Source organism: Pestalotiopsis fici (assembly GCF_000516985.1).
Source record: "Pestalotiopsis fici W106-1 unplaced genomic scaffold PFICI_Scf_4, whole genome shotgun sequence".
NCBI classification, from domain to species: domain Eukaryota; kingdom Fungi; phylum Ascomycota; class Sordariomycetes; order Amphisphaeriales; family Sporocadaceae; genus Pestalotiopsis; species Pestalotiopsis fici.
This window is the reverse complement of record NW_006917094.1, coordinates 2,226,025-2,240,908: the sequence shown is the minus strand read 5'-3', so window position 1 is coordinate 2,240,908 and position 14,884 is coordinate 2,226,025. Positions and strand designations below refer to the sequence as shown.

The 14,884-nt window shown below is 49.8% G+C and overlaps 6 protein-coding genes across 6 annotated transcripts; 3 read left to right on the top strand and 3 right to left on the bottom strand.

The window, feature by feature from the left end:
• Position 1: 1 nt before the first annotated feature.
• Positions 2–1,738, bottom strand: PFICI_06682 (uncharacterized protein; the record flags this gene model as incomplete). Its single annotated transcript, XM_007835263.1, has 5 exons — positions 2–182; positions 250–899; positions 1,131–1,243; positions 1,301–1,365; positions 1,416–1,738. The coding sequence occupies 5 exons, from the start codon at positions 1,736–1,738 to the stop codon at positions 2–4; spliced, it is 1,332 nt and encodes a 443-aa protein (XP_007833454.1).
• Positions 1,739–2,395: 657 nt separating this feature from the next.
• PFICI_06681 (uncharacterized protein) lies at positions 2,396–3,176 on the top strand (the record flags this gene model as incomplete). The annotated part of the gene is made up of 2 exons (XM_007835262.1): positions 2,396–2,543; positions 2,620–3,176. 2 exons carry the CDS (start codon positions 2,396–2,398, stop codon positions 3,174–3,176), a joined length of 705 nt encoding a protein of 234 aa, XP_007833453.1.
• Positions 3,177–4,232: 1,056 nt separating this feature from the next.
• Positions 4,233–6,741, top strand: PFICI_06680 (uncharacterized protein; the record flags this gene model as incomplete). Its single annotated transcript, XM_007835261.1, has 3 exons — positions 4,233–4,439; positions 4,524–6,112; positions 6,162–6,741. 3 exons carry the CDS (start codon positions 4,233–4,235, stop codon positions 6,739–6,741), a joined length of 2,376 nt encoding a protein of 791 aa, XP_007833452.1.
• A 174-nt stretch (positions 6,742–6,915) lies between these two features.
• On the bottom strand, positions 6,916–9,870 carry PFICI_06679 (uncharacterized protein; the record flags this gene model as incomplete). The annotated part of the gene is made up of 1 exon (XM_007835260.1): positions 6,916–9,870. One exon carries the CDS (start codon positions 9,868–9,870, stop codon positions 6,916–6,918), a length of 2,955 nt encoding a protein of 984 aa, XP_007833451.1.
• Positions 9,871–11,531: 1,661 nt separating this feature from the next.
• PFICI_06678 (uncharacterized protein) lies at positions 11,532–12,548 on the top strand (the record flags this gene model as incomplete). Its single annotated transcript, XM_007835259.1, has 1 exon — positions 11,532–12,548. The coding sequence occupies one exon, from the start codon at positions 11,532–11,534 to the stop codon at positions 12,546–12,548; it is 1,017 nt and encodes a 338-aa protein (XP_007833450.1).
• Positions 12,549–12,721: 173 nt separating this feature from the next.
• On the bottom strand, positions 12,722–13,589 carry PFICI_06677 (uncharacterized protein; the record flags this gene model as incomplete). Its single annotated transcript, XM_007835258.1, has 2 exons — positions 12,722–12,923; positions 12,988–13,589. 2 exons carry the CDS (start codon positions 13,587–13,589, stop codon positions 12,722–12,724), a joined length of 804 nt encoding a protein of 267 aa, XP_007833449.1.
• Positions 13,590–14,884: the final 1,295 nt, after the last annotated feature.

The following is a 14,884-nucleotide window of genomic DNA, read 5'->3' as shown; positions in this document are numbered from 1 at the left end:
GTTATGGACAATTGCTTTCCGAAGCACGCATGAAGTGCAATAGACACTTTTGCCCGTAGGGCCGTGCCGAGATGATTTGATCATGAGACCTCATTGAATCATCGCTCATAGTGGGATCTGGTATACTTTGCAGGCGAGAGTAGACCTCTCGCAAGAGAAGCTTCATCTCTGCGACAGCAAGACTGGGGATTCTTGTTTAGTTCTATGAGGTACCAACTGGTTAAGTTACTGGGAAGATCAAGTACTCACTGTTTGCCGACACACCCGCGTCCGCCGTAAGAGAAAGCAAAAATGTGCCTCTTTCTTTCATCAGCTCCCTTGGATGACATCCATCTGCCGGGATCGAAGCGATCCGGGTCGGGGAAAACGTGTTCGTTGTGTCGTTGCACAGAGTGCGCCTGGCAGCTGACAATGGTGCCCCCAGGAACTTGAACATTGTCAATCACGCGTCCGCCGTCGGGTACGACGCGAGGCAAAGACATTGGGATTGCCGGAAAACATCTGAGCCCTTCTTGCACCACAGAATCGAGATATGGAAGCTTATCAAATGCTTCAGTAGGGTTTCGTAGTAGTTCCTCCCTTAGCCGAGCCTGATGGTGCTCTGATCGAGGTTGAGAAAGCTCCCACATGAGGAAGCATAATACATCGCCCGTAGTGTCGATACCTGCGACCATGTGATCAAGACACTCCGCGCTGACATCGATTTCGGTCAATTGGTCACCAAGCTTTTCGCGAAGTCGACTCAAGAGAGTGAACTCTGCCGTGTCGGGGTACCTGGATCTCTGAAGGACAAACGCATCAGCCAAAGGCGTGGCGCGGGCTTCAAAGAACAGGTTAATGATCTTGGATGCATATCGGTAGATGGTCGGAGCATGCAAGATGAGAAGGCGGCCTTTAATCTGATCAGTTTCAGTCACCTCGTAGAGAACAGGATGTTTACTTGCTTTGAAGACTGTCGTCAGTGTTGACTTGGTGCATTATTTCTTGGTCTGTCCGACTCCGTAGGCAATCTGTGCCGTAAGGATGAAACAAGTGATGTGTAACACCATCACACGCGAATGCATGAAGTTTTACCTGCGATTACCATATAAATATTTTCCGAGTCGATGGAGGCATATCGTGGATCTTACATAAATGTCCACACTCGTTGCACCATCCTCGCACTGCCGAGCAAACTCTGTGACCAGATTTTGAATTCCGCTCAAAGAAGCTGGCTTCATAACATTGCTGTTTGCATACTTATCTGCAAGAAGTCGTTTCCTTTTCGCATGCTAATGAGTTTACCGTGTTAGTGAAATACTAAAAGCAAAAACCCAATGAGTAAAAGCACTTGCGCTTGTCTTGTCGAGTGTCGAGAACATGGTTCTAATTAGTATTAGTTAAAGAGGCCGCACCAAGGCTCTTGACCCACGAACCTTCGGCCAAAAACGGTGAAAAGATTGTAAAAGTTGGATTTCTCGTATCCGCTACCCGATGATCCGTAAATCTCCTTGACGGCTTCAAAGGACGTGAATGACACTTCATTGGGAGCAATCAGCACTGCAGGCCCATAAGTGAGATGCAGCTTGTGTATATATGGTGTTCGATTTGCTCGGAAATCATGCCAGCGTAGAGGGACTGATGTGAATCGAGACAAGAATGGGCCTGGGACAACCCATAATGGCGAGGTGAACCGCCTCCAGGAGAAGACGACGACACATAGTATGAGAGCGCACCCGAGCACATTGAAAGAAAGCATGTTGAAAAATATGCCCCAGTAAGAGATATGCGAGATTCCATACGAAAAGTGTTTCAAAGCATGCTTCCTTTTCTGACTATATATGTCTTTGTTTTTCACGGCGCACTTTCATATCTGGTGAAATGGATTCCTATATCTTCTCCAAATTAATGCCTGTTTGGGTTAAGATCTGGAGCGATCAATTCTCCAAGCTACTTCCGCTTTGGGCATCAATCTGGAGATTCTATCGCTGGAAGTGGACCGCCTAAGAGCTCGCCTGTTAGTGCCATTGAGTTCCGTAGATATCTCAAATGTGGGGGAATGGCAGTGACTCTCTTCACGATAAAGATATCGGCAGTGGTCAATTCGATTTCAAATACATCTGTGGACACGTTTCTTATCGGTTCTATTCAGCGTCGGAACTTCTTGATATAACGCGTACTATTTCCGAGCCTGACAGCTATCTACTCTTTGTGCCCACCCAGTACTGCCTGGTCTTACCGGTTCCCAGCAGACTAATCCTTTCCCCAACCCGAGATCGCGGACCCGAGCTCTATTGATTGCTCGTGGCCAACACACTTCTTTTTAGCACCAATACATCTTACATCTCTTCCATTAACATATTTTACTAAGTTTTCTCCTCTGGAATCTGTCAGTACAGCTGGAAACTACTACAGAATGGCTAGCATATCCATTCGCGAGTCAATTCGTTGGCTCCCGGAAGAAGCCACCGAAGCTACTACGACAATTGTGCTCACTTCTCCAGAGAAGCGCTTTGTCGATTTAAGAATTTTTAATCCTGAGAAGGCTGAATCCAAAGATGAAGGTGAGATTTCTTGCGAAGCGCTTCGTGTCCAGACTTGATCGATACACGTGATTGTACTTACATGTTTTAAATAAAGTCCCGCTGGAGCGCCTTGACTGGGCCATGGCAGGCACGTCTTCAAGCGTCGCAATTCCAGAAAGAGGGCCCGATGCGACACGTTCACAATGGGTACACTGGATCGACTCCCGAACATTGGATGTGGAAAATGCGACGGATGAAGGATACATGTCGCCACTTGACGGGAATCGGGTCCTTGAAGAAGGTACCATGATGAACCCGGAAACGGGTCTCCAGACTGACTATGAGGAAATATGGAATGATGAGGAGCCCAAAGCTGTCCCCAGCGATACCGGTAGCCATATCGTGGTTCTTGATTACCAAGGCAATGACGGCGCAGCTCAGCGTGGTCGCGTGGTCAAGCTGGGCAAGTACTGCCAAGGGCTTTTGCGGGATGGCGATGCTATCACTGCAGAGAGGTGGGAATGGCGCCAGGACCGCGGATGGTATATGAGTAAGAATGTCAATAAGAGTACTCAGATCCCGTGTGAGCATGTGCTGGATAACTGGAACAAGGCCAAGGGGACTACTTTTGAGTACAGCGGTCGCACATGGACTGTTATCGAGTCAGAATAATTTCGCTCCAACATATAATATGAGTAGAAATTATTAATCGACTCCGAGGTTGAATATCTCAGCGCTATTGATCATAAAGGAGGCACTCCCCTGGGAATCTGATCCTGATGATACAAGTTCTATGTTCTTGATTGACTCTCTCTTCTCCTTTCTCTATCTGCAAATATACACTAGCTCTTCCAGCAATAAAAAAAATCTGGCTTACTTATACCATAGCGATAATGAATCCGGCGCGTTATAAGGACGTCGTGCCACACACACGCACACCCTTCCGTGGGGCCGAAGCCCAGAACAAGAGCGCAATGGCTGCATGGCAGTGATTAGCAGCGGCTAAATCTAGTAGCATAGTGCTGTAATACGTTGATTAGCGTTATAAGAACGCACCAAGGGATTTTCACAACCTGAAGCTTCAGTGTTACTTATTGCCAGAGCGCCCAAACTATTGTTCTTATGCGATAGAGAGTCTTTTGCACTTTCAAATGTACATTTCATCTAATGGATGAAGGATGCTCTGGCACTGCATTCTGCCCTGATGAAAGCCGAGTTTTAAGGACCAAACAAGCCAAAACAACACCTTATTTATATACTCTAAACCATTTACTACTTTTGCGTTTTACACTTATTGAAGATGATCATACCGACTGCCTCCATCAATTGATACATGATGAATTATTCCCGTCGCAGTGCTCGGATCATCCCAAGGTAGCATTGCATGCTGGTATGCGGGGGCAGAGCCTTGGTCGGGTGACGGCATTACATCATGCTACGAGGAACTACAACCATCGAGTCGAGCGAGCAGCGAACAAAAACAACCGCTGCAGGTCGAGTCGTGCATCTGTTTGGTCTGGAATCGGCAGGTCATGCAACCTTGCGGTGAGCGACTCGCTGGTAACAGAGGTAACTCTCGATGATGAACAATAAATAATAGGCTTTGTATCTCTTTTCTGCAACGCCGCATTCTTGCAACATTTCCGTACATTCTACGCACATATCTCCATAATCTGGCATCGCATGTCTGGGCGGTTTGCATTGGAGTGAAGAAGCTGCCCGCCAATGATGGAGCTGCCGGCTGCTAGAATCCGGGGTTCTCCACCGACTTCCCTCACCTGGATCCTCTTATTATGCTTTTACTGGTTTGCCAGGGCTGCCGCCGACTCGGACTTTGACGTTTTACAGTATATCAATCCATTGATTGGCAGCACAAACGGAGGCAATGTCTTTGCTGGAGCCACCAGACCATATGGATTGGCGAAGCCGGTAGCTGTAAGTATTTCTGTTGTCTTTATCTTCTTTCCCCTGGGAAAAGCTCGAGTAAAAATGTGCCACTGACATGGCGCGGGACATTAGAACGTGGATGGTGCAAATACCGGCGGCTTTTCCACAGATGGGTCCAACATCACCGGCTTCAGCTCGGTCCACGACTCGGGTACAGGAGGCAATCCGAGTCTGGGAAACTTTGCCCTGTTCCCGCAACTATGCCCTAGTGACGAGGTCGATGCTTGCCAGTTCAGACTGGGCGACCGAGCCACGCCGTATGTGGCAAGCAGTGTCGTTGCGAGCCCTGGCCACTTTTCCGTGGAGCTCACCAATGGTATCAAGACCGAGATGACGTCGAGTGACCATGCTGCTCTTTATCACTTTCAGTTCCCGGCCAGCAATAGTACACAGCACTCGCTCGTACTTTTGGATCTGTCGGATTTGTGGCAGAGCCGACAGAATGCCTCAGTCAGCGTCGATGCCACGACCGGACAGATGCGAGGCAATGGCACTTTTCTCCCCAGTTTTGGCGCAGGGTCCTATGTCATGCACTTTTGTGTAGACTTTTATGGCGCCGACGTTTTTGACAATGGAGTCTGGGTCAATAATCGTGCCGGAACGGAGCCCAAAGACTTGTACGTCACCCGAGGCTTCAACCTATTTTACATCGAGGCTGGCGGCTGGGTTCGATTCAATAATCCCGCCAACAGCACCCTCACTGCGCGCATGGGAATCAGCTTCATCAGCACGGAACAAGCCTGCAATCGTGCAGAGACCGAGATTCCAGATCCATTGAACGACTTTGATCGTCTTGTTACGGAAACTCAAGATGCATGGCGAAGTCAATTGAGCCCAATCACAGTCACCCCCGGCGGTGCTAGTACAGACCTGCAGACCAACTTTTGGAGCGGTGTGTATCGGTCAATGATCAACCCCCAGAACTACACGGGTGAGAACCCTAAATGGGACTCTGATGTGCCGTACTTCGACTCTTACTACTGTCTATGGGATGCCTTTCGTGTTCAGCATCCACTACTCACCATTGTTGACCCTGTGGCGCAGGGTCAAATGGTCAACAACTTGATCGATATCTATCAAAATGAGGGCTGGCTCCCGGATTGTCACATGAGTCTTTGTGACGGCTGGACACAAGGCGGATCCAATGCTGATGTAGTGCTTGTCGACGCGTGGGTCAAGAACTTGACTGGCATTGACTGGAATCATGCTCTCGAGGCCATTGTCCAAGACGCCGAGGTAGAGCCCCTGGAATGGTCGTATCACGGACGAGGTGGACTACAAAGCTGGAAGAGCCTCAACTACATTCCCTATCTTGATTACGACCCCATCGGTTTTGGTACCAACTCTAGGAGCATCTCCAGAACATTAGAGTATGCGTACAACGACTACTGTCTGGCGACACTAGCGGAAGGCCTTGGCAAGACTGATTTATACGACAAATATATTCAGAGAAGCACCAACTGGAAGAATCTATGGAGAGAAGATCAAACGTCGATAATTAGGGGAAACGACTCGGGCTTCACTGGCTTCTTCCAGCCAAAATACATGAACGGCACCTGGGGCTATCAAGATCCTATTGCTTGCTCAGCTTTGGCAGGTTTCTGTTCGCTCACCACCAATCCATCAGAGACCTTTGAGGCAAGTATCTGGCAGTATCAATTGTAAGTTGTATACGTTCTATCTATGGGTCATAAACTAATTCTGTAACAGCCTTGTTCCTCAGCAAATCTCCTCACTGATTAATTTCATGGGTGGCGATGAGTCTTTCATCTCAAGATTGGACTACTTTCACACGTCTGGTCTGGCTGATATCTCGAATGAGCCTGTATTCAGTACCGTCTATTTGTATCACTACGCCGGCCGACCCGCTCTCTCCACCAAGCGTCTGCATACCTATATCCCATCTGCGTTCAATAACACAAATGGAGGCCTGCCTGGCAATGATGACAGCGGTTCCATGGGAGCTTTTGTTGCCTTTGGCCTGCTCGGACTCTTCCCCATTGCCGGTCAGAACGTCTATCTCATCTCGGCTCCGTTCTTTGAGGAGGTTAGCATCAAAAACGGTCTCACTGGAAACACGGCCACGATCAAGACTGTTGGGTTCGATCCGTCATACGAAAATATCTATATCCAAAACGTGACCGTCAATGGCGAGGCCTGGACCAGGAATTGGATTGGCCATGAGTTGTTTACTCAAGGATGGACTTTGGAGATTACTCTTGGCAGCAGCGAGTCAGGCTGGGGCACGAAAATCGAAGACCGGCCGCCAAGCCTAGCGGACACTTCATAAGAATTATTCATCATTGGATGTCATATCGATACCTAGCATTGCCCAAACTCCAATCAGAAATTATCCCCATTGCCGAATTACCTCAAATTAAATGTCCATAATTTCCTTTTTCTGAATGAATTGCAATGAGTGTCCCAGTCCCAATTTCCGTGTCATCAGATTGCCCGCATGTAATCACGGGGCCTTGTAGAAAGCCTTTTCCATGACGGGGATACAGGCAATAATTTCCTGTCCAGACGTCTCGCCAAACTCACTCTTGATCCAGTCCAGGGCCTTTTCCACAATCAGCTCCCAAGTATCCTTTTCATCCGCCTTCATCTTGCGCAGCCAAGCAATGACACAAACCGTGGCGGTGGCGTCTCTGGAACTCAGCTTGGCCGCCAGGGATGCGTCGATCCAGCCTTTGATTTCCTGCTCGGTGGTGCCCATTATGGCAGACAGCTTCTCGTCCCATGTCCAGTATCCTTCAAAGTTTTGGAGAATGGCTAGATCCTGAATCGGGTCGGCGGACGGTACCCATGGGACAGGTATCGGGGAAGCCGGTTTCCCCCACGGACCAGCCGAAGAGAAGGAAGAAGTCGGAGATCCTCCAAGGAGCAGCATTGCCTTCTTTGCTACGACCTCTTCGTCTTCTTCGGCTTCTTCCTCCACCTCGGCTGGTTGGTGAAGGAAGGAGTCAAAGTCGAAGTTTTGCAGCCCATCACTGGAACGAGTGTCGGTGGTGGGTGCAGCCGAGGAATAGGAGGCGGCAGAAGCGGAGCCGAATAATGCAGAACCGACAGGGCTCATTGGCATGGCTGCACCAAATTGGGCCTGAGTTTGCTGAACCTGGCCGGCGAGCATGGTTTGCTGTGGCCCCATTCGTGCTCGCTTCATCTTCGCTTTCGGCGAAGCCCTCGACTGTTCCAAGCCTTGTAGCATTGACGACCGCTGCGACGGCCCGGCCCCGAACGCCCCAGTTGCCCGCTGCATCATCAACGTTGCCGGGGATTGCCCAAGTGGCCGACTACCAGGACTCTGCTGCCTCTGCATTGCTTGCATCATTTGGCCCGGAGATTGCTGCAGGCTCTTCGGTGCCGAGGACGGTGCGCGCTGCTCTGTCGCCTCTTTGCCATTTGCTTCGGTAGCGACAAAAGAGCACCACTTGCCCCCAACTTGATACTGGACGCCCAGGCGAACAGCCTCGCGCTTGACCATGTCTTGGAAGACGCTATCATATTTTTGTTTCAAGAGCTGACCTTCTGGACCCTTTTCCTTGGCATTGTAGATCCAACCTCTGCCTTCCTCAAGCTCACCGACTGCCTTTTTGGCCGCGAGTTGATGAATAGTCTCACCCTTGTCCTTTGGTACCGTGATGGGGATCTCGAGTACGAGAGGTCCATGCGACGAAGAGCCGCGCAGGATCACAGAGCCCGGAGTGGGCGTATCAGAAGATAGGAGAAGGTAGACACTTGTACGGCTGAAAGGGAACAACGGTGGGATATTGGATGGTGCCTGGAGCAGCTGTGGAATCTCAATATCAGGGAGACGTGAAGGCTCGGTTGCGAACTCGGTGTCTTGAATCTCTGTACCAGTGCCAACCGAGGGGTCGAATAGCGACCGTGTCTGCGGGATAGGTTCATCTGTGATTGTTGCTGGCGAATCTGCCAAATCTTCCGTGCCCGAAACATTAGATGCTTTCTCAATCATCTCAAAGTCATCGTCAGCTGAACTGCTGGAGGTTCCCTTGAGCTCCAAGGAGTAGTCTTTGACGTGAGGAAAGAGTGCGCCCTTGAGCATTCGGACGACTTTCGATCCCATTTGCTCACGGTCGGCGACGGACTGAGAGAAGCCCTGCCCGGCGCGAGCGACACCTTCGATAAGGGAGTGGCTGGCGCCAGAGCCAATGCCAAGACTGAACAGACGGATCGCCCCGTCGCTCTCGGACACATGTTGGTTGATCAGTTGTAACAGTTGCTGCTGATTCCAGATCTGGCCGTCGGTGATGAGAAACACCTCGAGGTTTGTGTCCCGGTATCGGCGGCCGAAGATGTCCTTGACGGCTTCGTACATTTCAGTGCCGCCATAGTTGGCCTCTATCGTGTCAATGTGTTTCATGGCCTCGTCGACCGTGGATTGGTTGTAAGGCTGCGATCGCTCCCATAAGAAAGTGTGGTTATTGCCAAAACTGCAAATGTTGAACTTCATGCCCGTGCGCAGCGACTTTACAAAGATGCGGAGGGCAGTTCGAAGATCCTCCTCTTTACCACCCATGCTGCCGCTTCGGTCGCACATGAAGACGATCTCGGGTCTCTCCAAAGGAAGTTCGAATTTCGGCACAAGTGTGACCATCAAGGCGCGCTGATTAGGAATGGTGGGATGTTCTTCGAGGACCGCCACAGGTTCTCCTGCGTTTGTTGTCTTGACTTGCAAAATAAAGTCATCCATCATCTGAGCTGTGCCGAGGGACAAGGTTGCGGAGGCTCTTTGGAAAGAGGGCTCTGCATCAGGGGTAGTTGATAATCGGCCCATTGTCACGGCAAGTTGATGGGAAGGTGACTGGATAGAAGTAATGTGAGATCCTGCTGGTGCCTCGGCATCTACAGTGATGCTGATGCTGCCATTTGTGAGGGACTGTTTATCTACCAATCCTCCTGGGTAACCGCCGTATCTCGGGGCAATGATCGTTGGAATGGTAAAGCGGATGCCGTCAATCTGGGCGTCATGTTTTAGCTCCCCAACATACACAATCTTGACCTTGATTTCTGCATCGTTGGGGATGTTGCCAATGGTCGTGGTAAAACAGTCTGATGCTTCGGCAACCTGGTCCAGTAGTCCTGCTGTTTCGCCGCGAGCAACGGCGTCCTTGTAGACTTGGCGTGCTTCCTCCTTCTCCTTGACAATGCCAGTGATTACACGATCTCCGATGGTGCAGGTGAATCCGACAACGCTGACTCCATCGTACAATGGAAAACTGTAGCGGAGCTCGGGCAAGTCGCCCATTCTGTTGAAAAAAGTTTGTGTGAGTGTCGTCCTTGACGCTGATGCCAGGATGGTAGTATGAGCGTCCATTCGTGCCAATGGGATGTTTTTTGTCCAATGCGACACTGGGTCAACCCCGATGAAACCGCAGACTCCTCTGCGAGCCATGTTGCTGTTTCTAATGTTTGCTTTTGATCTAGTGAGTGTAGATAGATGACCGAAAAGTATTTAGTAAATAGATTGGATGAAGGATGACTTCAGCGGGTGGTTTATGAGATGATTCAATGGTGTTGTAGAGATTGGCAAGAAATATACTCTGTTGAAGAAACATCAAGACTCATCCTTAAGAAGTCGTGAAAGCAAGCAGGTAGGCGGGCATAATTGAATAAAGAGAGGTCGTTGCCTAATTGGTTATGCATTCCTGGATATTTCGATTAAACATGCCAAGCGACTGGTGAGTCTGCCTGGTTGCCTCGTAGGCAGAATTTTAGTTAAAAGCTATAGAACATAGTCCTTTGATTCGCCCAATCTGGTTCGCCGAATGACTGTTTGAACCGCCAAGCATGAGGCTTGAACCCTAGATGCCCTCCCTACCTTAATAACCAATATGAATATTCAACAAAAAGGCATCTTTGTTTACGCTTAATATCAAATCTTGTTGTAATGTTGCTGCCTGTAGCATGGTGTTGCTTATTCTGAAACCTGAAGAGTCCTTTCTTGAAATGCTAGCTCCAATCCCAACGTTACCGTTCTTTATTAGCACTATTGTCCGGGCGGGCATATTGTAGAGCGGGGCATTTTAGGTTCGGATTGCAGCTCTTCGGCGGCCTCCCGCCTTGCAAAGCCCGGAACGGCGCCGGCGGCACTGCGACTATACTGAAAGGAGTCCGAACGGGTCAACTGATTTACGCCTGGTTTGACCAATCTACTTACCAATCTGCCCCTGATACATTTTCATTTTCTGTTGCTGCATAGGCGGAGGCTGGGGGCATTTGGCCTTACATTGCAGCAATCATGCCGTGCATTGATTCAAACACGCTTTGTGCAAAGCTCACTATGTTTGAACCATGAGTGTCATGAAGCTGCTCAGATGTAGTAACACCCAGTAATCAAGCAATATCTTGAGATAATGAAAAACAAAAGCATGATAAGTGTCAGGCAGGACCTCTCGCCACCCGGCACGGTCCTGTCCACTCGGGGTTTGTTGGGACATGTACTCAATGACTACATCATACGAGATCTTTGTCTAATTCTATCTGGCAGGAGAAATCTGATATGCCCGATTTCTTTTTGCATCGCAGATCATGGAACGTTGGCGATGGTTCGAGATTACACATATTCAAACCCGAGTCGCTATCGGCTGGCAGCGGAGTTCGCTTGAAGTAGTCTCGGGCGGCTGTTCGGATGACTTCCGACGGAACTGGGGCCACGCCGCTGCTTCGACAATGTTGCAATCGTGGGGTGCGCCAATCATTGGCAAGATCAGACTAGTTTAGGTCGACTTCATGTCAGAACGCGCGCCCGCTTTACATCGTCGAAGCTTGGAAACGATTATCAGCAAGACGTTGGCTGCCCGATAGCCGTGTCCGACCGTCGCCTGTCGATTGCTGCTCCGCAACCTTCGGAGTGGGTGGGAAGATTGGATGTGGCGGATGTCAAGACCTTTTATCTAGGAAACAATCTCAACCACCATTTATATTAATACAAGAACATTCGAAACACGAGCTGCTGTTGCATGCACTTTGGCCAACAACTAGCACTTTGTCCAACTTGTTGCAGATCCACTGATCCATACTATCTTGTGCACTTTACCATCATCATCATCAGCCATGGCGGGAATCGTGCCAAAGCCGTCCGGACCCAACAAGCTCTTCAACAACCCAGAGCAGGTCTTTGGTGATTTCAGAGACGACATCCTTCGAGATGGATATGCCGTAGTCAAGGGTGCCGTGGCCCGGGAGCGCGCCGAAAAGTACGCCGAGGAGATGTACGACTATCTCGAGACTTTCAAGGGTGGTCTTGGCTTCAAGCGCTTCGATCCGACTACATACAAGGAGGAATGTCTGCCCGTCATCAACGAAAAGGGCATGTGCTCGGGTTATGGCGTCAACCACGAAACCTTTACATGGGACATTCGCTGCGAACCCGGCGTTGTCGACGCTTTCGCCAAAGTCTTTGACACGGACGACTTGATCGTATCGTTCGACGCCGTCAACTTTGCCCTGCCCAAGAGAAAAGACACCAAGGAAAACAAGCCGTGGCCACACCAGGACCAGGATCCCGCGAAGCCTGACTTCCGTTGTCTCCAGGGCATTGTCAACCTTTTGCCGAATGGTCCCAACGATGGAGGTCTGATCGTTTGCAAGGGTGCACACAGACTGTCAAGCGAATTCCACGAGGAGTTCAAGAATGAAGTTGACCCAGTGTGGCGCTGGACAAAGGAATGGTACGGCTTCTCGGACGCTGGATTGGCCTGGTTGGAGAAGAAGGGATGCCCATGGATCAAGATCGAGGCCGAGCCCGGTGACTTGCTCCTCTGGGATTCCCGCCTGCCTCACTACAACCTCAGTCCCACCGGCGACAGACCCAGGTTTGCCACCTACACCTGCTACATGCCTGCAGCAGATGCAACCCAGGAGGATTTGATAAAGAAGAAGGATGCATTTGAGAAGCAGCTCGGCACCACGCACTGGCCCAATGCAGCACATGTCCGAGATGTCAGTCAGCCCTTGATGCGGAAAACAGGCGCCTGCCCTTACAACGACGACAAGCCTCGACAGCCGATCAAGTTGAGCGAGAGAGGCATGAAGCTGACTGGCATTCCATACATTGCCGCGAGTGCTTAAAGCCAGTCGACCAAGCCTGTATGAGGAAAATGTTTGGGGGCCTGTATATAGTTTAATTCCATGAAAGCCAGTCATTCTTGCCCATTCCTTCGGCACATTCTTTGCCATTCAATGGAACCAGTGACAACAAGAGCAGCGTCATTCACGGCGCAAAGCCATCCGATGTCTTGAATTCAGTCCTCCTTCTGGGTGATTGTTAGGTTTTCAACAACTTTTGTGAGATTCTCGAGCACATCGTCACTAGCTTTTCGCCAATGTATCGTAGTGCTTGTGAATGTTGGGTAGAAATCCTGGTCGTCGGGAAACGATATTTTGTGGCAGCTACCATCCAGTCGCTTCATTTTGTTCCACGATTCATCTTTGTCGTCAGCATAACTGCATCAAGTCAGCATTAACTTAAAGCAATGCGTGCCAAGAATCAAATAGTCAACAAACTCACTTTTCCCAAACATCATATCCAGTACCGACAAACATTGCTGGCATGACCTTTTCAATGGCAGCAGTGTATATGTCCCTGTAAAGATGAATGCCAAACACAATAGAATCCTCCGAGACAGCTTCGAATCCATCTGGGGATTCTAGAATCGCATAACCCAGTGATTTGAGGAACTCGGTATCACTAGCAGTAAAGCATGGATCCTGAAATATGCATTGAATCTTATCCGTTGAATCGCTTTCAACAGACTCGACCAAAGTCACAAAGGCTGCCAGTTGAATGTGACTCCTCCGTCTCGTCTGCCATGAGCCGTCTTCAGGGTCGAATGAGCCAAGGCCAAGGCAGATGGCCTTGGTAGGTCGAGGGTGACACGACTTCGATTTAACAAGCTCCTGGAGCTTGTGGCAGCACTTTGAGTCGGCCCATTGCAGGGAAAATTTCTTGTAGTCTGACTGTATGTCTTGGACGGAGAGATTCGGAGTTGTCCTTGCCGGACCAGAGGTCTGGGACATCTCTCTGGCCGCTGGTGGCGCCCTTCTTCTGGATTGCCGGCCTTTTTTGCTGGTGACAAAAGTCCAGGGCTCCTCATCGGATTTTGCGGCCATGCCTTCTAGATTCTCGTCACAAATCGCACAGGTCCTGTTTTGTGATGGCTTGTGTGCTGTTCCAAAGACGTTCCCCACACCCGAATTGAAGGTGTGCACCTTGAAATTTCCCTGCCAGATTTCGTTTGTCTTTTTGATGCTAGTCAATGGTCATATACATGCCATTATAGCATCTTGATGAGAAAAAGAAAAGTGCACAAAACTATCCGTCTCAATGGTGCCCGAGGTACTCTGTATGAAATGCGTCCATATTGGACATTCTGCGGACCAGAACGTTTTTTTCTCCTGGCAGTTGGCAGACAGGTGGGTACTCAGACCCGCCTTGAAACTCGACTGCCCAGACGATCATCGATAAGGTCGCATTCAGTTTGATGCTTCATGATGACTAGGCAGGATTGATTTCTTTTGGGGCATCTTTGCTTCTCAACTACTGCAATACAATGTAAATCACGTCAACTTGTCAATTGATGGGTCAAGATTCAGGTGATTTATTGGATTCTCTAAGCTACACGGGTTATCAGCTCAACCTCAGGAAACCACATTGACGACAATGTACAAGGTATGGAGTAGACCTGTGCTTGCCCGTTACGCAAGTGCGACTCTATTGGCGGGCGCATCTTTGCACTGCAAAGACTGTCATACTGTATCGACTTTTCTGGTCCCGATTGTACGTACGGGTGTCGGAATGCAGACGAACATGTCCATGGTTTGCATTCAATGATTGAAATGCGAGCGCAGAAACCGGACTGTACAACGAACATCATACACCTAGCTTGATCGCAAAATCAAACTGCTCTGTCGACGACCATCCCAGGCTCTCGTCAAGTTTGGAGTGCCTTTGAAGTACGACAATGACCAAAATCTTACCACCATCATTCGACGTTGTATTCACCGAGATATTTGAAGTAGCAAACTCGGCTCAAGCAACCAGCAAATGACGGGTAGAAAGGCACGAAGCTGCTGACCTGCATCGACACTATGCACCCGGTGGTGGCCAAAAATAAACACCCACCCCCATCAGATTGTGACCCCGAACAGTGACTTGTCAGTCGTGGATGGCGTTGGCAGGTTGGAAGCAAGATGCGACTTTCAACCGTTCTGGTTGCCGAATACCACCTCGTCCCTCCAACCCGGACCTCCAATTCGCATGAGGCGCCCTATGGGGATTGGCAGAGGCCGGACCCAGCTCTTTTCATTGTCGGCGCTTACATCTGCAGTGTGCCATGTCGTCGCCCACTCAGAGGCCAGAGACCCCAAAACATCCCTGAACCGCCTAGCAGTAGCCCCGGGCACTC